Source organism: Meles meles, chromosome 3, assembly GCF_922984935.1.
Source record: "Meles meles chromosome 3, mMelMel3.1 paternal haplotype, whole genome shotgun sequence".
Lineage (NCBI taxonomy): Eukaryota > Metazoa > Chordata > Mammalia > Carnivora > Mustelidae > Meles > Meles meles.
In genome coordinates this window covers 62,499,127-62,522,159 of record NC_060068.1, presented here as the reverse complement: position 1 = coordinate 62,522,159, position 23,033 = coordinate 62,499,127, and the positions used below count along the sequence as shown (strand labels likewise).

Sequence of the window (23,033 nt, the reverse complement as noted above, 5' to 3'; positions counted from 1 at the left end):
AGGTATTATCATCCACAATTTACAGATTAGAAATTAAAGATGCTTAAGGTATAATCACACAGCTACAAAGTCTTAGACCTGGGATTTTTAACCTACTGCTGTCTTGAGTTCATAGTCCATGCTCTTTGTTCATTCCAAAGACACTCTCTAATATGACAGAATTTAAGTTGTTTTCATGTGTGTCTACTCTACTGGAGGTACCTTTATCAAGGTCACTGATATTAAATGGGTAAAATTACTATGAAGAAGTAGAATATCAAATGGCTGAGATAAGGGATGTGGGAGGAAGCAGGAGGAGAGAGAATTGTTGGGGAGATCCTAGAATAACTGCATGAAATCCAGCTTATTTTTGTGACTTCTCTCAGTTTACAACATCTGAGAGTAAAGAAAGCAATTTAGCCTCTGAACATGCTTTGCACACCAAACTTTTAAATCCATTGCATCGCCCCAAATCGCTTTCTCAGACACAAGTGATTGACCCTGATATGGACTAAGTATTTGTACCTTCTACCTCTCTCCCCTGTACCTTCCCTCTCCCCAGTTCATATGCTGAAGCCCTAACCCACAGGATAGTGGCGCCTTTGGGAGATAATTAGGTTCAGAAGAGGTCATGGGCTAGGGGTCCCATGATGGGATTAGTGCCTTTTTTAAGAAGGCACTAATACTAGAGATGCTAGAGCTTCCCTTCTTGGCCATGTGACCATATGGCAATAAGGCAGCCATCTGCAAGTCAGGAAAAGGTCTATCCCCAGGAAGCAAATGTGCTGACAACTTGAACTTGGACTTCCCTGCCTTCAGAACTGTGAGAAAACAAATTCCTGTTACGTAAGCCACCCAGTCTAAGGCATTTTTTTTTGCAGTAGCTTGAGCTGACTAACACAAACCTCTTTAGCAGTTTTGAATATTTTATGTATCAACAAGACAATTTGCAAAGTAGTTTATAGGCATTAGTATAGTTAACTTCTTGTCACAGTGTTTTGAAATTTGAGTGAGACAGTTTTGAGAGTGGTAATTCAATCCCCAAGTAAATCTCTCTTGAATGAGGTTTTTGTTTTCCCCTACCTCAAGCTTTCTTTTTGATTACAAAAAGGTGAGTATTAAGGCTTTCACGGCAGTTGAACAGCAAAGACATCCAACAATGTGGAATACATTGACCATCCGACCTTTGACCTGCTCTACAGAAATCCTCAGTCAGCTTCAGAAAAGCAGTGTGTTTATTGGCCCTGAACACAGAGTGTGTTTTTTGTTTGTTTGTTTGTTTGTTTTTCTTTTTTTCACCTGTGCCTTGGTTCAAGTTCTCCCAGGAGTATTGTTTCTGCCGCTCCCCTCTAACCACCCCACTTACTCCCAAACTTCAGAGGAAATACCACCTATTCCATCATGCCTTACTCACTGGTTCTGGCCCACATGAATCTCCCTTTCTGAGCTCTCATTCCATTAGTGGTCCTGTGTCCTAGCGCTTAATCTCCTCTAAACCATGCTAATGAAATGGATGTGGTGTTCCAGGCTAAATTGATCAAGTCAGACTTGGCTGGACTTCTTTCTGGCCGCAGGAATGAAATGACTTATGATAAGAATTCATCTTATATCATACAGTTTTGTTACTTAACTCACAGCAGACTGTGAGAATCTGGAGGGCAGAGACTCTGGTTCTTTCTTCTCTCCAGCCTCCTTGGTACCCAACACATGAAGCAACTGTTGAATTCACTTGGAATATAAGAAGACTCTACTTTTCTGAGCCATTTGAATGCAACTGAATGAATGTGTAGAAAGTAAATGAAGTCACTATGATTCCTGGAGAGGTTGAGGCTTCTTCCTTGAATAGGAGGTATCATGTATGAACCACTATGATGCTCACACAGCACGGATGTGGTGGTGGCAGCCGCGCTTCAGCTGGAGATTGGAGCAGGTGCAGATAGATCATGCCTGGTCAGAGTAGACACATGGTTTTTTGGGTCACTTTCTAGCTAGGTGTTTACTTTCATGATAGCTAAGGTTTAGAAACATCCTGAATGGAGATGGTGAGTAATTTTATCTTGGAGTGCCAACCCTAATCCATTTATGTTGGCTGCCTGGAACATCATGTTGAAAAGGATTTGAAAGTAGCTTCTGGGATTAGTGGAAAAGAACACCAGAATTAACCAGCGTTGTGGCACTGGCATGGTTTATTTGGCGACACTGACCTTGGTGATATGGAGTTAAAAAAAAAATTCAAAACAGGCTTCTTCCCATAAAAATTGATTGATTGAAGAAATAATATATGTGTAATATAATTAGTGAAGAAAATGTTAAGAGTGTTACATTGTAGAACAGATACGATTTTATTTATTTTTAAAGATTTTATTTATTTGACAGAGATCACAAGTAGGCAGAGAGGCAGGCAGAGAGAGGAGGGGAAGCAGGCTCCCCTGCTCAGCAGAAAGCCTGATGCCGGCTGGATCCCAGGACCCTGGGATCATGACCTGAGCCGAAGGCAGAGGTTTTAACCCACTGAGCCACCCAGGCACCCCAACAGATATGATATGATTTTATTTTATTTTATTAAAGATTTTATTTATTTATTTATTTGTCTCAGAGAGAGCGCGAGCGAGTGAGCACACAAGCAGGCAGGCAGAGGCGGAGAGAGAAGCAGGCTCCCTGCCAAGCAGGGAGCCTGATGCAGGACTGGATCCCAGGACCCTGGGATCATGACCTGAGCCAAAGGCAGCGGCTTAACCGACTGAGCCACCCAGGCATCCCCCAACAGATATGATTTTAAAGTAATATTTAAAACCTAAAAATTTATTGCACAATAATTAAATCAACACAGGGGGGAAAGTAAATGAATATGGGCTGAAAAGTTCAGGAAAAATCTGCCCTGGAAGAAGCTAAGCTGAGCCACTTGAGAAGAGATCTAGCCATGATGAGAGAGAAATTGTGCTCTCAAAGGAGTAAGGATGGCTTGACAAGAAGAGTAAGAAAATTAAAATGCCTCTGCCAAGGAATTTCGTAAGGGGGCATAGGAGAGGGGTATGATTTGACAGAAGACAGGGTAAGGGGAGTTAGTTTCTTCTAATAACTGGAAATCAAGCCTACTGTTCTAGTGCCCTAGCTTTACCTGAGTGGGTAAGAATGGCAGGAGCACAGAGTCCCTTGCCCTTTGTCTTTGCCTGAGATGCTGTTCTGCTCATGGTGGCTCCATTCAAGAAGCAGGGCCCAGACATGTGGAGCTTGGCTGCTCTTGTAGATCTGGGTGACCCCAAGGAGAAAGTTTCTGAGAGGAGTTTGGGCATAAAAATCTATGAGAAGTGGGTAGGGGATGAGACAAGCAAGAGAAGGTTCATTTTGCAGCCTGGAAGGAGCACAAAGCCCCTTCAGACAAGATCATGAATAACTGGACACTCAGAGGGCTTTTATCCTACGAATTCAGAACTTGTCATTTTCATGGATTGGGTGCTATAAAGATGCCAATAAGGACACATGATCTATGTTTTCATATGGGCATTCTGAGATATATAGAATGTAAATGCCCCATGGATTAGAGAATATGTTTTAGAAGAGTCCTCAAATATAGTCACAGTTTCAAACACATCAATGTGTGTACTGGATCTTGTCTCTCTACATTTTATCAACCGCAGGCAATTTACTTAGTAGTTAAAAGCATGGAATCTGGAGCCAGAATGCCTGTGTTTGAATTCTGTCCGTACCACTCTAAGATACCTACCTAACTGCCCCAGTTCTATCTGTGAAATGCAGTACTTCCTACACAAAGTTTCTGTAAGGCTTAAATGGAAAATGCTCAGAATAGAGCTTCACACATAGTAAGCACGAGAATGTTAGCTATTATTTGTGGTTAAAGAAGGTGAAGGAGGAAAGGAAATGGCATGATTATATGCTTGCATAATGCATCTTTGAAACTGACTATTCCTGGATTAGAAACCATATCACTAAACATTCTAAAAAAGTCTGCGCATCTGAAAATTCTCTAATTGTACATATTGTGCTATTTATTTCCAAAATATATAAAGAATTCAGAGATGGAAAAGAGAAGGCTCTTTTTTTTTTTAAATATTTTATTTATTTATTGGATAGACAGAGATTGCAACTAGTCAGAGAGGCAGGCAGGGAGAGAGAGGAGGAAGCAGGCTCCCTGCTGAGCAGAGAGCCCGATGTGGGGCTCGATCCCAGGACCCTGGGATCATGACCTGAGCTGAAGGCAGAGGCTTTAACCCACTGAACCACCCAGGCGCCCCGAGAAGGCTCTTTTGACATTATTCACTAGTAAAGTAAAAACTTCAAACTAGCCACAAAATAATGGAGAAATGCTACATCTCAAAATCTGGAATAGGGATGTTTGTCCAAATTATTCACTTTCTAATGGATGATAAAGGCAATAGAACTGCTCTTAGCAGAAACAATGAGAGGAGCTAACTTTTATTTAAAATTAATGTTTAAATGACTGCTTATGCTTCAGGAAAATAGAAACATTACATTGCCCAGTTATGAAACATTACATATGCCCAGAAACATTACATCATTGCCCAGTTCAGTTACTTAATATGTGGTAAGTCCTGTGTGAAGACAGTCATTTGTCAGCAAAAAGCGCTCTTAAAAGTATGTTATAAATCTATCAGAAAAAAAGAACCATTTTCTTTTTGCCTTACAGAGAAAATTCTAGCTGGGTAAAATACCCCTTGTCAAACAGTTAAAGACAAATTGGAAAGGCTACCATTAAAAGGCTTTCAAGATGATTAACATATTTTCAAATTGATTCTCTGCCTCCAACCAGATAGATTTATGTTATGTAATATTTTAATATAATCTCTAATTAAATTAGCTTTGCAGGTGACATTTTAAAATAAGCTTAATGAGTATTTTCTATTCTAGTAATTTGATCATGTACAACTTATTCTTGCCAAATGTGATTTCCTAGGGTTTTTTGTTTTTTTTTTTGAGGAAAAGTAGAAAAGGGACCCCCAAATAATTTAAGGGGCAAGCTCAAGATGTGATGTCAATTTATGATTTGTGCCAAATGGGTTGTAAAATGGAGTATCTTTGGGTCTTGTGGTTGGCTTGGTAAACTCCAGGACACTGACCAAAAAACCTAGTTGTCTAATCATTTATAACTATCTTCAGGTCCTGCGAGATTTTGAGCAGGCTAATGGAATCTTGCTGACACAGCTTGTGTATCAGGTCAGGTACAACTTGTAGGAATCTTGGGCCTCTTTTTCTTACGTGTAGATACTCTTTCAAAGATAGCTACAGCTACACCGCAGGACTGAGACAGCTTGGAGTCTTGCTGTACTACCAGGAGAGGAACTTCCCCTTAGTATAAATGTTTCCGAGTCAGCACCTGACTCTTCGAGCAGCCGGAAAGGTGGTTGTGTTTCTCCTTTCATTTGCCTTTTCTTTTCTTCTGCTCTGGTCCCATGTGCTTCCCTGAAGACTTTTCTTGAGGGAATTATGATCCTTTGGGCTGTTCTACAAAGTTAACCTCTTGGGAGACTGTCCAAAATGTGCCAAAAGTATCCCATTCTTTTTCGTTTAATTTTCACCTTCTTAGTTTAAAATTGCTGAACTTAAAGTCATTTTGGGGCAAATTAAAGTGACATTTATTTTTTTATATCTTTGGAAGTACTGCATAATTTTTTTTAAAAGGGCTAAGGGGAGAGAATATGAAGGAGCAAGAAGGAATCACAAAGACAAATGAAAATAAAATAAAAGATCTTTAAGTATACCAGAATTAAACAGCATCAATATGCCTGAGTTCCCATGTGTGGTTTATACATGCACCATGGTGAGATGATGTCATCCAATCACAAAAGCTACATAAAATAAAAACCTGGTGTAATCTATTTAACCAATCAGAAAGAATATATTTCTCCCATTTTCCGTCAGGCAGTGACATTACACTGTATTTAGGAGACTTTGTAGGACTGTTGATTATAGGTAACTAATCAAAGATTAAATAAATAAAAGCAAACACTGGTTGCTTTGCCGACAAATTCTGTTTAGTTAAAATGGTCAGTCTGTGCAAATGTGGCTTTAGGCATACAATGTACTCTCCCTAGGAAAAGTCATTATAAGAAAACCCCTCACGACTCTGCAATAGCTATCTAACTAGGGTTTATGTACAAGTTCAAAGATAGATAGAGTGTTGCTCTAAAGAGCATGGTGCATGGCTTTTGAGTTACGCACAGTTGAGGTTAGACCCTGAAGATGAATATAAGGACTGGCAATCTAAATTACTGTGCCACTGTGGTGTATGGAACGAGTTAGGGTCCTCTACCATGGGCAACCCAAGACAGTGCTCTGGGGAAGTTGTCTGAGGTGGCTCTGTTTATTTCCAGAGCCCCTTCTTCCTCCATCCTGTTCCATCTGGCTGTCACTTTTTTTTTTTTTTTAAAGATTTTATTTATTTATTTGACAGAGAGAGATCACAAGTAGGCAGAGAGGCAGGCAGAGAGAGAGAGAGGGAAGCAGGCTCCCCGCTGAGCAGAGAGCCCGATGCGGGACTCGATCCCAGGACCCCGAGATCATGACCTGAGCCGAAGGCAGCGGCTTAACCCACTGAGCCACCCAGGCGCCCCCATCTGGCTGTCACTTTAACCTTGCATGCAATTAAGCTGTGATTAAGGGGTCAGTGATGATGTTTTAGAAGGTACGGTTTATTTTACAGTAAAGGAGAATATCTGACAATAGTAAAAATCTTTCTCCCTTTTTGTGAGGGAGAAAACCAACCATTCAGGAACTAAAAAATGTCTTTTGTGCACCTGCTAGGTGCCTGACCCTGTGGGAGGGCACATGGAAGTGCAAGATACGGGCTTGCCCTCCTGGGACTTCCAACTTAGGTGTAGACAAAAACATGCCAGCAAAGCTGTAACTCATGATGCACAAGAGAAATGTAAACTACATAGTATAGGCCATGAGTGCCAAAGGAGTGGTGACAAAATGACGGGTTCCCACAGCTGCCTAAGTGGGTGAGGTCAAAATAGGGATCAACTGATTATCATCGCAGTAGGGGAAAAAAGAAAGACCGTAATTCAGACAGCATTCCACAGACACTAGAGAAAGAATATAGAATATAGAGAACTACAGGGAGTGTAATAATTGACTCTTTCATCAATATTAAGCTTTCAATAAGAATTTTTTTTTCTTTTTCTTTTAAAATAAGATGGTTTTAACTACCGTGACAGACTAAACTTACATGAGCATTTGAACATGGAGGAAAAGAAGTAAGAGCCTTTGGGGTTAAAACTTCAATATGAAATGTATTAAATACAGAAGATTCTTTTACGAAAGGCTTCTAAAGTTGTCTTACATTTCTTAAATCAATCTGTAGCACATAATCAGTAAAACCATATCATTTAAACAGAAAAATCATGACTTAGAAACTCACCCTTGTGCAGCTGTATCCTATTATGGCTGTAACTTAACACATGAGTTTCAGAAGTTGTTAAAGTTGAGATCAGGCTAACAAATCTTAAATGTTAAAAAAAAAAGCCTATGGTGAGATGAGATGGCAGACCATGAAGAAGGACTAGATTTGATCACAGGTTGAATGTCGATCGTAGTTTATTTTGATTTGTTAAATCTTACTTATATATTAAAAAATAAACGTGTTAGGACAGATGGCCATTAAGTGATTAAGAGGCCACTGATTTTTTTCCTCCATTTTGAAAAATTTTCCTCTGGGGCTGAGACTTTCAGTATTTAAATCTACCAAATGTATATATACTGAATAAAGGATTAGAGAACAGTGCTTATGGCACTAATGGCTGAAACCAAAATCTGCATTTGTCTCTTGGTATAATTAAAATAAAACTAGTTGTATCCTGTAATAAAGTAAAACCAGCATGTGAGTAGGCTTCAGCTCACACTTTAGATGCTAAAATGATCAGAATTCAAATTATTGTAATTAAGATGATGTTGTTAATGCAAAATAAGCTAGTGAGCAGCGGAGGGTTTTTTTTTTCCTTAACCATATTCTTTTAGGCATACTTTATGTGGTGGAATGCAATGCAATATGTTAGAGATTTTACTGCACAAGTACCTTCATCCCTTACATCCTACTCCATTCCTTTTTGTGAAATGCAAAAACCATAAATGTATCATCAAATTTATAGATTTCAGATAACCACACTAAAAAGCATGGGATGGAGAAAACACTTTACTCTTGAGGATTTTTGCTCTCTTGGGTTGCATATAGCCAGATTCATGATTACTAAGATGTTTTTAATAGCTTTATAGTCTGGTCCAATTTTTCCAAAGGGTAAAAATGTACCTTTTGAAGTATTTACCTATCTGATGTAAATAAAACCTTTCATGCAGAAAAATGTTTCCCAAATGGAAGTTAATGCACCTCAAATATGTGAGAAATTTGCTTCTAATTGTGCAATGTTTAGTAAAGTTTTCTTCTCACTTTTTTATTATGAAATTTGGGAAAACATATTAATGAAATCTAACATCACTTTATCAGTCAATGCTGGAAACCAACAGATCTCAAGGTTTCAACGACAATGAAGATTTTTTTTTTAAAGATTTTATTTATTTATCTGACAGACAGATCACAAGCAGGCAGAGAGGCAGGCAGAGAGGAGGAAGCAGGCTTCTGGCTGAGCAGAGAGCCCGATGCGGGGCTCGATCCCAGGAACTGAGCCGAAGGCAGAGGCTTTAACCCACTGAGCCACCCAGGCGCCCCTGAAGATTGTTTTTTAACAATCTGCTTTAAGAAAGTTTGCCTTGATTTTGGCTTTCAGTTAGTCAAAGTGATTTCTCACTACAGGCCTGTATACATTTGCAGATTTTGCATCTTGTGTGGCTGGGCAAGAGGGCAAGGGAATTTCTGCTGTTGAAAAAGCTGCGATTCTTCTTTAGTATCAGGAAGTTTACCTCCAACACATATCAATGTAATATTTCCCCCAATGCAACATAAGGCCATAAACTTGCCGAAATAATCTAACAACACTGTTAACTCCAGTGGCTCCCTGTTGCCTGCACTTCTGTGTGATTCCACCTGATTTTATAGCCTTGTCACCACCTTCCCCAATGCACTGTTTTTGTATTGCTTGATATGTCTTTGGACAAGCTCTTCTTTCTCCTCAAAAATGCCCTTCCCCTCTGTCTCTCCTGTCACATTCCTGTTCAGATGGGCCTATTTAATGAGTTTCCTCCATATTCCCAGAAGAGTTCATTTCAATGTCCTCCCTCCAAACCCCCCATTTTCCCATGACAGCACAAATGACAAGGTAATATAATACTTCTGAGAGGCGATATTGTCTACTGGCTAAAGGTGAGGCGTTGGAATAGCATTTGAATTCTGGCTCTATCACTCATTAACTGTGTGGACTTGGGCAAGGCATTTTAACCTCCAGGAGACTCAGTTCCCTCACCTACAAACAACAATAGGGCCTACATTACTGGTTTGTTGTGAATAAATGTTCCTAGCATAGTGCCGGTCATCACATGATGAAGACTTGATATCCTAGCATTACTATGAATGGATAAAGAGCAAGCCCAAAGATGGCAGATAAGCATATTATACTCTTGTTATATGAAGAGTTAACATTCAGAGTAGAATCTGAAAGTGCAGCCATCTTGAAATCATGTAGATTTCCTTTGAGAAAGCACACTAGGAACTGTCAAGTCGTGGCAAACAAATAGTAAGTTTAGACACACATTTTAAGAGCTGACAAGGGCTGCTTTTAGGATAGCTCATCTTTGGTTGTGACATATGACAAACAAAAAGAAATTGGACGTTGAACAAAGCCAGGAATGGAAGGCAACATGGAGATATGCCTTAATTTCCTTGCAAAGAGTTTCTGGTTGGTGGTTTGGAGACTCCTAGCGCTACTTGTTACAAATTTGAGACAGTTACGCAGTGGAGAACAATCCAGTATCAGCTTAGATGAGCAAATTTCAAATTGAGAGCCCACTTTATTTAAAATGTCTTTCCATTATTTTTTATTTGAAATGTGAAATAGTTCTGGAGAAAAGCAAAAAATTGTTATGGAATTCATTTCCTTCCAGGAAAGAACATTAAAAACAACAACAACAACAACAACACACAAAAAAACCCACAAAGTGCAACTATTGCCAGATGAACACCTTGTCTAAAACAAATGAGAGATTTAATGCATTGCAAAATGCCACTTGGAGAGCCTCCTTGGCTGAGGAAAGCAGCTAAATAATATTTCCTTAAATGAATGTAACTATCCCCATGTGTATCAGTCTCAGACCAAAAAACTCTCTGGGTACTTTTCCTGACCAACTTGAAGAGAAAATCCAATTTACAATTGCTTGTTTTTAAATAAATCAAAAGACACTGAAGGCCAAAAAAAAAAAAAAAAAATTCAAATGATCATTTATATCTCTTGTATAATGTGTTTCCAAAGAATGAAGAGAGAAAAAACCTGTCCCTGCATTTATAGAAAATTAAGAAAAACATTTTGAGAGAGAGAGAGAGAGAGAGTGTATGTGTGTGTGTGTATGTGTTAATTCTCCTTTGTTCAACGGAGCTGGGTTTTAAAAATTCTAGGACTGGCTTTTCACCTTGCAAGAAAGCAAGGTAGCAATTTTTCTTGAGGATTTGGCAGTGATGTACTCAAGTGCTTAGCTCTGTCCTTCTGGCAGGAAGACACTGAACTGGGGTGGGGGAAAAAGGGCCACAAGTAACTAGGAGGAGAGGAGGCTGCTCAGAACCTGCCATTCAGGGCTGATGGCAGCTTTTTACAAGCTGTGTTAAAAGATTGAGTGTGGTGGCAGCAGCTTATGGGTGTGCCAAAGAAAATGAGTCCACGTGCTAAACTTGGCATGTGCACGATAGGCTGCCAAGGCATGGCGTAACCCCCAGGCAGACTTTTGATGTCCTGCCCCAGAAAATGAGTAAGCCTGTTCCCATTTATTCCATGAGGATGGTGAGTGGCTGGATGTTTCAATGTTATAAAAAGTGATGGTATAGAAATTTGCCATTTGGCTTACTTTCACTTAGTCATTTTTCAGATTAGAAACACCTGAGTAGAGAGGATCAGCAGTTTAATACTCATACCTATTTAAGCCATGCAAGTAGTTGCAGAGTACAACCCATTTGAGGGTAAGCAGGCAATGCTATCTGATCAAATTTAGGTTCTATGTTAATGAATGAGATACATGAAATAGGAAACTTCTTTATCTTTCCATATAAGAGAATTCCCGAAAAGGTCTGGATGATAGAACATAATATATGTTTTATTTTAACCCCCTTTCTGTTTTATTCTCTCTGCTAAACTGTAAACAATTGGTGGGGTTTAGTTGAGCTTAAAAAGTGGACCATATAATACAGACTAAACTTCTTAAATTCACAAGAAACTCAGTGCAAAGTTGCTCCTCGGTTTCTTTTTACTGCTTCCACTCTCCAAACCCGCAGCATAAGACCCCTGGTTCTATACAACTTATCCAAAGCTTGAGCAGGTCAAGAGCCCTTTCACCCTTCACTAGTGAATTCAGTGCCATTGTAGGAGAAAGGTTCTTTCCTTCCCTTTTTACTTAAAGAAAAACACTAAACCTGAATAGACTCCAGGTTAGATTGGGGGAGGAGTGATTTTTATTTGTCTAGCATATCTATTAATATATTCTTGAAGACAGTATTTAAAAAGACAGAAAAAAGGAAGGAAGATAGGAAGGAAGAAAGGAAGGAAATAGAGCACTTAAAAATGGTATTGAAGGGCACATCGGTAACAATTTAATTTCTAAGAAGAAAATTTTAAGAAAAAAATGGCCTAACATTTTTGTCTTCATCATACATATTAGAAATATAAACTAAAAGGACATCTGGAAACTAACATTATTCAGCAATCAGAGAGCAAAAATCCAAACCATTGATGTTTTGATGGAGACAAACATAACAAGATTCACAAAGAAAGCTGTAACTTATTGAAGAAAAAAAAATTCCATATGCATTTTACCTTTTGGGCAGTTTCATAGCAAAATTCTATTTCAGAAGCCCTTTGTAATATGAAACTCACTGTAGATAAGATACAACACGAAGATAGTCTGTTTTGCAGCAGCAGGAAATCAAATTGGTTCCAGAAACTAAGTTACATGACAAATGGTTTAATAGTATTGCTAGGATTGGTGAGCTTGATTGAATTATTTTTCATAATCATTAAAAAAAAGATTTTGAAATAACTTTGCCATAGCTGTTTAGATTTTTTTTTTTTTTTTTTTTTGAGGGGGAGATGTTGCTGAGGTGGAAGACTCTAATTTTATTGGCCTTTTAACTAAAATGTTATTATTTGTTACCAAAATTTAAAAGCTCACTGGTGATTTATTTATTGTTGTTTGTTTGCAAAAAAAATTTTCAAACACAATATTTAACACAGTTAATATGTTTTAAGGATTAAACAGCTTAACAAATACAGAATATTTATGTCATATCTAAGTTATTTTTAGCTTTAATCTCAGCAGCAATCAGCCTTTCTTTATTTATAAAAGCATCTGGAAGAGTTCATTAAGTCTCTGGACAGTCTTTATTTTAGGAAAGACTTCCAAACAGTTAGTAAGATGTATCACTGACAAAATAACCCAGCAACTAATACACGTAGGTGAAATGAAATCATTCTCCTGACTGAAGTCAGGAACAAGTTAAATATCACTTAGAACACAGCACACGACTACAGAGATTTAGGAGAAATCATACTTAAATAGGATGTGACTAGACGTTTAGGACTATTTTCAGAAAACTTTTTCTCCTTCAGTACTTACAGTCTTTGAAGACTAGAGCGGGGTCTCTGTGAGGCAAGACTTGGGCAATGATGTGTCTCAGGGATTCCAAGGTTCTGTCCATCTTGGGTCTGCCTGTGTGAGCCTGCTGCACAGTGTCCTCATGCCTGAATTCTTGCAGTCCTGGACTGAATTTGTGCAGCTCATTGATGCACAGGATTACCAAAGAATCCCTTTTAACATCTGCCAATCAGACATTTCCCAGAATCTAAAGACCCCTCAGGGGGCCCTCCTCCCAGGCTCACTTATCTTTGTTGTAGGCTGAGCTAATTAGCTCTAAAGGCTGGCTGACAGGCTGGTTCCCATTGCTTCCTTCTGTTAAACACACCCACCTACAGGCTAGCAGGGGAAGCTCGGTAATCATGGGACCAGCTTTCCTCTCCAACCAGATTCTGCCTGAATATGTACGGCTTTCTGACTTGGATATTTCTTTTGGTCCCCCACCTTCAAATGTGCTGTCCCCAGTATAAAATCAAGAAGGTTATTTCTCAAGGAAATTACTTTAGTAACAAAGGAATTTCCAGCTCAGGATTTCCAGTTAAGAATTAGTACAATCTAAATTCTTTGGTAAAGAAGTGCTATAAAGATTATGGATATCTCCAGGGACCAGATTATGCTTTCTATTTGAATTTGGAGCATCTCTATGGGAACCAAGTTTAAAATCCGCACCCCCCCAAGTTATAGTAATTTCTGAGGGTAGTAGTAAGTAAAACCTTTACACTGTCTTTTGGCTTGCCTGAGAATGTTTGTTTTCCTATTTATTCTTCAAGGCAATCATTCCTAGGATTGAGTTTAGTGAAATCTGATATCACTCACTTCCTTTTAGTTCATGATAACTCCTTCTATTAAAAATTTCAGAAGCAAAATATGTCTTTTTCTAAAGAATATAGTTACGAAAATATCTTAACAGATTTTAGTACATTTCTCTAATTCCCGTTCCACTCACAACAAGGTTAAATAGTTTTTCCACAGGAGACATAAATATAAGTCATGGGATTCCACTGCAGTAATTAGGATTTATACCAGAACTGACTTTTAATGGCTGTGACCTATGAGTTACTGAAGACTTGTTGGGGACCACTCTTTTACTTAAAATACTTTTCTAGAGTAGGCACAAAAGAGTGCCCTCCAATGTTCTTTCCAATTTTCAGATTCCATAATTATGTGGTATATGATTAACTGAAAACAGTTCTTTAAAGACAATATAAAAGAAAAATGTTTTGCATGTGATAGGCTTCTTCAGCTAGTTGGTAGAAGGGCGGGCTTGATAAAAGGAAACAGAAGAAAAGGGGCTGTAATAATAATTCTTTTTTTTAAAGATTTTATTTATTTATTTATTTGACAGATCACACGTAGGCAGAGAGGCAGGCAGAGAGAGAGAGAGAGAGAGAGAGGAAGAAGCAGGCTCCCTGCTGTGCAGGCAGCTTGACGAGGGGCTCGATCCCAGGACCCTGGGATCGTGACCTGAGCTGAAGGCAGAGGCTTTAACCCACTGAGCCACCCAGGCACCCCTGTAATAATAATTCTTATCATAATGACTATTACTTAGTAAATGCCCCCAGGAGTATATTTACGCACAACAGAGACATGGGGCTGCCCCATTTTGCAAAGATACTATTAAAGAAAGAATTTGAAAGAAGTAGCGCTTCATGTTAAGACACTTATTTAGGGTCCCAAAGTGTACTTTATGTGGGCTGAGCTGAAAAAGAAATCATCAGTATCCTTGCCATTCATGAGTTTATAAATTTAAGAGAGAAACTAGATGGTTTGTAGACAAAATGCCCATTATTGTACAGTGATTGGACACAACATATAAATGAACGCAAGTACTTTCTCAGTGTCATGCTAAATTGGAAACCAGGATATTTAAGGTTCCCATTAGAGAAACAGAAATTCTCAAAGGAATGAGACTGATAATATAAAAATTGGTTGATACTCAGATTTCAATCAATAATGGACTTTTTAATGGGCATAAATTTAATTCTAGCAGTATATAAAAATATTTTGGTTTTGTCGTATGGTGGAAAGAACACTGAATTTTATATTAGTAAGATCTAGGATTTGATTTTGTTACCTCTATGACTTTGAAGAAGTTACTCATCTCTGCGCTCAGTGTCCTCACCATTGGTCCCCCTAGAAAATTAGGGAGCTGAGTCAGATGCTTTCATTCAGATTTAACATCTATGATACTGTGGCTATATTACAAATGACCACAAATATTATCACACATTTTCTAGCCTTCTGAAAAAACACTTGTTTCCTAAAAGCTGGACTGGTCTTCAAATAGATCACTTACAATTCCACAGTAAACCTGATATCCCTTCAACAAATGAGAGATACAAATTAATAGGGTCAATTCAAAGATACTCATCACTAATGCCAACTAGGAGTTTGTTAAGAAAATTAATCTTCAACTTCCCCAAGATTTTTCTAAAGAAGGCAGACTGACTGTAAGAGTCTGCTTAGAGAACGACACAACAGCTTTGCAAAGATAATTCTATAAAAATATCATGATCTTTACTGAGTTATATTTTAAGAAATGAAAAAAGAATTATAGAAAGGGGACTGTATAACATTCCAGTTCGATAGTATAGTTTCTTCTTTCAGCTCAGGTCCAAAGCTTCAGCAGAAGTTTTCCAAATCCTCTGATAAACATTTTCCCTTGCCCACCCAGAAAGACTTCTCACCCTAGAGTTCTGAGGTAAGACATAAAAAACGAACTCAGTGGCTTCTCCTGGTTCTCTGTCTTTGATGTAGAAAGGACCTGATGGAGTTGGAAAAGCTTAACCCCTATGCAATATGTCTATTTCATACAGGTTCTATGGTTCACATGCTAGATTTCACCATCAACCTCAACTATCTGTAGTCATAGGCCATAAAAAAAACTCAAGTATTAAAACAAGGGTAGATGACTACAGTGCAAACCAAAATGATGTCTTTACAAATTCTGTACTACTCAGAAGAGTGAGAAATGGCATCCAACTGACATATTTAGTATTCAAAATTTTTACCCTATGGTAAAAGAGGAAGGCTCAGGGCAACAGCATACTTACTAAGCTCCCAGAGAGTACAGAACTCTGAGAATGTAAGAAATCAAGGTGGTATATTTTGCACCGTTTCATGCACAATGCAACAAAAAGTCTATGGAAACAGGAAAAGAAAATTCATTCCTATCATTCCAGTAATATTTTTGTTGTTAAGTGGCTCATTATAGGCACAAAAAGGGTAAGGAAGTGGGGGGTCACCAATTGAAATAACATCCATCATGTTAAAACACATAATAAATGTATCAAAGTATCATCTTTAGTTAAAAATAGGAAAGAACCTCTACTCTTCTCTTTGCCTCCCCACTTCATGATCTGCTCTGTCCTGGAGGAGGAGGAGGCTGGAATCAGTAAACCAGGAGACTGGGCCTGCAGGTGAGGCTGTAGTGAAGAGGGTGAAATTCCAGGTGGGCAGGCATGCAGACTCCACAAAGAAGAGGTCTGAAGTAACTGAGCCTGAGCCAAATCATAGCTACTCATCTGTAGGGAATCAAGTGACTGAGGGATGGAGAAAACATGGATTGAAACTTAGGAAGACTATCTTTCCTGAAATAATTTCTTCACTTTCTTGCTAATGTTTTGATTCTTAAAAATTTACAATTTAAGATAAAGCAAATAAAATGAAAAAGAAAGTTAAATAGAGAGAGTATGTCCTCTACAAAAACAATGGGAAATGACTGATAGCAGCTCCTTCCAGATTCCAATGGGAGTTGGGTGAAGGGAGCTGGAAGGGCCTAAGAGCTGGATTGGCAAAAGAGGGTCAGGGCTGTGAGCCAGATTGTTTCTGGGGGTATGTTGAAGGGTGAAGAAGGGCAAGGCCAGGAAGAAACTGACTTTGCAGAGGCAATAACTAATGGCTTAGTGTCAGCTAAACAAAGCCGAAGAGACTAGTAGGAAGAATGAATGGCTGGTTAGCATCAACTTTTTAAACTCTCAACTGGGAAAGGACCAATGAGATATTTGATTCAAGGTATTTATGAGAAGGTCAGTTAGAAAAGCAACCTCAGACAAAATTAAAAAAACACAGGTAACATAAAATAACTTTATCTCAGACATTTTTACCTTGATATTTCACTACATTTAGGAAATCATCAATAAGTATTAATTTGTTTAATTAACTACATGAACAGATAGAGAATTAATATCCCATTTACAGGTTAGAAGAACGTACATCTCCTCATTTTCATACAATATTACAAAAAAGGCTTTCTTAAAATAATATCCTTCCCCCCCAGGTAAAACTGCTAGTGAACTGCTCTTTAAGGTTGTCCGGGCATTCAGAATCAACACTCTGAACCAGAAAGCACAATGAAAATATACCTGTTTTTTTGAACCTTCCCATGCCTTCTTGACATTTTTTTTAAAAGATTTTATTTTACACACAGAGAGAGAAAGAGCACAAGTAAGGGGAGCAGCAGAGGGAGAGGGAGAAGGAGGCTCCCAGCAGACCGGGGAAACCAATTTGGGGCTCGATCCCAGGACCTAAGCTGAAGGCTTAACTGACTGAGCCACCCAGGCGCCCCTTCTTGACTGTTTTAAGTAAGCAATTATGCGGCCATGTCTTGGTATTTGGCCTTGGAAGAAAAGTCAGAATTGGTTCTTTAAAAAATACTTTAGAGGACAAAGATCTCACCAGAGGAGGTTTTACTAGTTGACAGGTTAAATTTTCAGGATAAACTCAAGAGACACTTAAAGGTGGGAGAATTTGAATATTCATTTACAAGATTGGAAATAATGATGCCAAGCCCTTGGGTCATTAGATATGTGTTCTGTGAAAACTGAACTCATTACCTTAACTGTGGCTGGCTGACATCCAGCATAATATATATTTTGGAAAGAATAGCTTAATGTTTTGTTTATGGAGTGAATTTTTCTAGTGGACTTTATAATAATATTTTCTCTCATATAGGGTTATCTAATTATTGGTTCTTCTCCCTCTCCTTACATTTCCTCACAGGAACCATCTCCCATGCCCCCCACCCTCACCGTCTGCCTGGGACAGACTTCTGTCTGGGACAGTTTATTTTGTTGGGTGCTAAAAGAAAACCAAAAAACCAAAACAAAAACCAACTTTATACAAGTTGTGACTTGTGACTTTATGTAGTCAGATTGATTCTAAAAGAGGTGTCTGAACTTCAGCTGAGTCTTTGTTGTATAAAGGAAAGGCATGCTGAGGGATGAGACACATGTTTACATAGGCTAACTAAAGCTACCTTTTTTTTTTCCTTTCTTTTGATAGTCATATTTCTGGGGGTATGAGTTCTTTGGAATGTTTAAGTCTTTGCAACAGTAATAAGCAAAGTAAAATGAAAACCTAGACTATGAAAAAAATTAATAATATTAGATTAAAACAAACCTGGGAAGAATGTTTACTGGTTGTAAATAAACGACTTAAACCTGAGATTGGTTGATGGATATGTTAGGTTCAAGCAAGCCAGTAATTTCATAGCTCCATATATTTTAGATGAAGGTTCCTGTAAAGATTGCATCATTACTCTTAATTCAATTCAGGCTATATTTATGGATAGCTTATATTAAGATAAAAGCCTGTGCCCATCCATTTCACACTGTAAACTATAATTTCCATTTCACTTCCTATACAGTTAACTACCAGAGTACTGCACTTAGCATGCATCCTGTTGACACAAAAGAAATATTTATTTTCAAAAATTTGTTTAAAGGAAATAGAAAACTGTATAGAAAGGGCCCCATTTTTCCACAAAATGAAAACTACAGCAAGACCAAGTTAGAGAATAATATATTCTTCTCATCTTCTCCAGGTACCTCAGTAGCCTTGAGATCAAAGAAAAAAGTACTATTCCCCACCCTAGCACCCTACTCCCCTCCCACCCCGTCATGAAAAGCCAGAAGTGTTCCACTCCCCTCCCACCCCGCCATGAAAAGCCAGAAGTGTTCCACTCAGGGCTTCAGTCTATTGAGATGGGTTTTCTTAGACCTGTGAGAAAAATGAAAGGTTTATCATGGAAAAAACAAACAAAAACGTGTTTTCTATAAAGGGAGGAAATTTTGTGCGGGACAGGACTCAAAACCTTGTCCTGGTTGTAGGGACTGTCTCCTCTCATACCTCCATACCAGGAAGATGAGTCAAAGCTTGTGGACCTTGGTGACTTTGCAGTTCTAAACCACTTGAGTACTCTGCTTCTTCTACCTTTTGCTTTTCTGGTTATGTATCAATTCCATCTTTTCCTCCTACTCATTCCCAACCCTATTTAGTCCAAGTGACTTTGGGCAAGTAATTTTACATCTAAAAATGCTTTCTCATCTCTAAAATAAAAATAAGGTAATCAAGAATCTCTATACCTCTAGTCTAATAGGATTCATCCCAGATTTTCTTAACCTTAATACTTAAGCTGACTGTGCAATATTTTAGCTTGTTAGATTTCTTCCAAAAAATTGGCCAACATTGACAAAGTTCCTGTAGTTGTCCCTTCCCCTTTATTATTTTTTAAATTTTTAAAAATTTTTTATTTTTAAAATAATGTCTACCCCAACATGGGGCTTGAATTCATGACCCTAAGATCAAGAGTCATATGATTGGGATACCTCAGTTAAATGTCTGCCTTCAGCTTAGGATCTTGATGCCAGGGTCCTGGGATAGATCCTGTGCCTTGCAGGGCTCCCTGCTCAGCGGGGAGGCTGCTCCTCTCCCCGACACTGTTCCCCCACCCCCGCCCTGCCTGCCCTCACGTGTGCATGTGTGTGTACGCTTTCTCTCTCTCTTTCAAATAAATAAATCTGTAAAAAAAATAAAACTTGCATGATCTATCAACTGAGCCAGCGAAGCACCCTCCCAACACCTTTAAAATCAAATCACTACAGTGCTCAAAGTCTACAATTGCTCCTTTTGCAATATATCGAATTCCATAAAAATTTTCAAAATCATCTTTAATTTGGTCCTTTGCTGCCTAATATCCCCTTCCCAACTACAGCATATTATATTCATCTTTTGCATGACTTGCTATTCGTAAAGTATTTTTCAGTCTACTTATTCAAACAAATCTGTCTTCCCCACAACTCACCAAATTACTCTAGCCTTTCTTTCACTTATCCACTGTCTTTGAAGTTCCTCAGCATGAGATCAATGATACCAGGCTCTTTAGTAGTCTACTTTGTACCGTCATGTAATTGTTCCATGTTTATTTTTGTCTCCCCAAACACAGCGGAGGCCTTCAGTCAACAAAAATTTTATTTTAAAAATCTGTATACTCCCCTAATATCTTTAGACAACATCAAGCATTTGCAAAACTTATCTGAACACTGTATTTTTTTTCCCTGTGTAAGCCAAACCTCTATCCACAGGAGTTATAGTAAGCATTTTTTTTTTTTGATTCATTCAAGTGGTTACTTTTTTAAATGGAAGCATATAATATCATGACAAATATTCCAAGTAATATATTTTTGTGTTATGAGGCATACTCCTATTTATGAGTTAAGCTACAATAATCTGATTGTAAATGGTATATAAAATGCTGATTTTAATGTCTATTTATAATATTAAGGTAAAAGAAAAATTACATTTAAAATATAACAGTATTAGTCACTCGCTCCAAGTGTTGTAGACTTTGGAATTATTTCCACACTCCCAGTTATAAAACAACTGTGTAAGTCACATTATGAACTTTACCTCATTCCCAGCCTTCTACAGTTGCATAGGATGGTTGAGACCTTCATACAGCAAATCAAGGTCAAACTAAGATATGGTCTGATGCTCTCTATGGAGATGTTCTGAAGAGAGGTGAACAATGGAGATGGTGAACCTTAACCACCCAGAATATTGCATGTGACTTGAAAATATCTATACCTCAGGGTAGTGCTTTCCCTGAGAACCTGATGAACTCATCCCTCCACATTGTGGAAGCATCTGATAAACTTCTAAGGCAGCAGGTTTACGTGGAAAGTTATTTAATTAGGCAACTCTTCGTTTTTTTCTTAGAATTTATTGAGTATATGACTAAAAGAGGGATTATTTTCTGCTTAGTACCCTGTAAAGATCTACAGGGTACTAGAGAAAGCTTTTTAAAGACAGCCAGCCAGCTATGCACCAAAGAACAGACCAATGGCTTACAATATCACAGTTATTTAAAACAAGTATGAACTGCATTATCATGTAGGAAAAACTTATTTAATAAGAGTAACAAGTAGAGGATGAAAGCCTACAAGCAATGCATTTATGCATCTAGATAAAACAACACTGAAAGGTTCATGGTTAAAATTCAATGACCTGGGAAATAGGGAAGATTCCTCAGGAATCCTTCTTTTGGTAACCTGATATCATTTGAGCAGTACTTCCTAACATACAGCACATTATCAGGCACTGTGCTACGCTCCTTACAGGTGTTATTTAATTTTTACAATAACTCTAAGACAGGCACTATTAAATGTCCTTATTTCACAAATCAAAAAAGTGAGGTTAGACAGGCTACAGAAAGCACTTTAAGTTTGGGAAATGGTAGAACCAGTATTTAAATTTGGAACTCCAGACTCAAAAGTGTTTTAATAGCAATCATCGTACATGTCTTAACTGTATTAGTAGTGCACTTCTATTTTATTTTTGCTCATTATTCAGTATGGGTGTTTTAAAACATGAGGGTTACATGCTGATAAGGCAAACTGACTTCTAATTGATGGTTACTCAAAAACATCTTTTAGAAATTGTCATGATTACACACTGGGTCATTTGTTTAGATTTGTGCATTTGACTAATTTGTTCTGAAAACCACAGGAAATCTCAGGCTATTAAGAACTATGTTTACTTGCCTTCGATGTTCCTTAAGTAGCAGCTGTTTTTTATGTAGTAGGTACCCAAAAGTAGACTTCATCAACTCAGTAAAACTGAGGGTGAAGTCATACAGTTTTATTCCCAGTTTACCTTTGACATTCTAACTATAGTATGTATTACAAGATAAATATTCTATGGTTCTATTAAGCTGTCTTCAACACCATTTTATGCTATTAAAATGTTTTAAAATAGATTTATTTAGTAAATGCTTTAAAGGCACACCTAAAATTCAAAGCTAGATAAACACTTCCCCAAATTAGTATAATTTTTAGAAGAATTGAATTAGACATTTTCTTGCATCTCCATTATTAAAGGTAATTTATTAGATGATAGGTCTTGCAAATAGTAGAATGAATTTTACAAAGGTGAAAGGGAATCTGCTGTCTTTATCATTCTTGGAAACAAATTCATTATTTTTGTCACAGATCCAAGTAATTTTAGGATAGTCTGCCAGGTGACTGTGGAGTGACACTGCCATCTAGTGGCCATTTTTCACCATAGGCGATGCCCCTTTTGGCCCGCGGGGCAATGTTGAGGAGACTTGAATTCATCATTAGGTACATACACTTTAGCACCCATCTTCACATCTCAGTGGATCATAAAGTCTTTGAGGGAGGAACCATGTCTTACGTATTTTCTTTCTTTCCTGTACTAAGTATTTGCTACTGTCAAATATTTCTTCAATGTTTAGGACCCACCCTGCTTAGTTTTTCATTCCTTATCCTGTCTACCTCCTCACATACCTAACTCTTCTGCTTAGGCCTGCATTAAAACTGGCAAATGTGGAAACTGTGGTGAGACCATGGCAACTTTTTGTTCTCAGGATCGCATTACCAATTTAAAAAGCAGAAAATAAAATTATGCATTACGTGGCTGATCCTTAATACCGGCACTAAAAAAAATAGATTACAGTAGGGCGCCTGGGTGGCTCAGTGGGTTAAGCCACTGCCTTCGGCTCAGGTCATGATCTCGGGGTCCTGGGATGGAGTCCCGCATTGGGCTCTCTGCTCAGCAGGGAGTCAGCTTCCCTCTCTCTCTGCCTACCTCTCTGTCTACTTGTGATCTCTCTCTGTCAAATAAATAAAATCTTTAAAAAAAAAAATAGATTACAGTAAATTCTTCTAGTGGTTAAATGGAATGCAACCAAATCATTAGAAAACAGCAGAAAGATAAACATCGTTACAATTTCATTCTAATAGCTACACTTTAAGGAATGTTTATAAAGTGCAAGGCATTGTTCTAAGTGCTTTCTGTGCATTACCTTATGTAGTCCTCAAAACAACCCTACAAAGTAGTTAGAACAAAAAGCAACAAAAATAGTGTTTTTTTTTTTTTAACTACCCAAATATTCCTAATAAAGATTATTTTGAAAAACAAATTTTGGCAGATTTACCAGTTACCTAAAATACTTGGAAGAATTAGATTGCTTTAGCAGAATTACTATACTTATT

The 23,033-nt window shown here is 38.0% G+C and overlaps 1 protein-coding gene across 1 annotated transcript in view; it reads right to left on the bottom strand.

Moving 5' to 3' along the window:
• Positions 1-13,037, bottom strand: part of LIX1 (limb and CNS expressed 1) — a 49,895-nt gene extending 36,858 nt beyond the window's left edge. Inside the window, exon 1 of the mRNA XM_046000496.1 lies at positions 12,721-13,037. Within this exon, the coding sequence (XP_045856452.1) occupies positions 12,721-12,802 (82 nt within the window). The 5' untranslated portion in view covers positions 12,803-13,037. The remainder of the gene's footprint in view (positions 1-12,720) is intronic.
• Between the last annotated feature and the right edge of the window lie 9,996 nt (positions 13,038-23,033).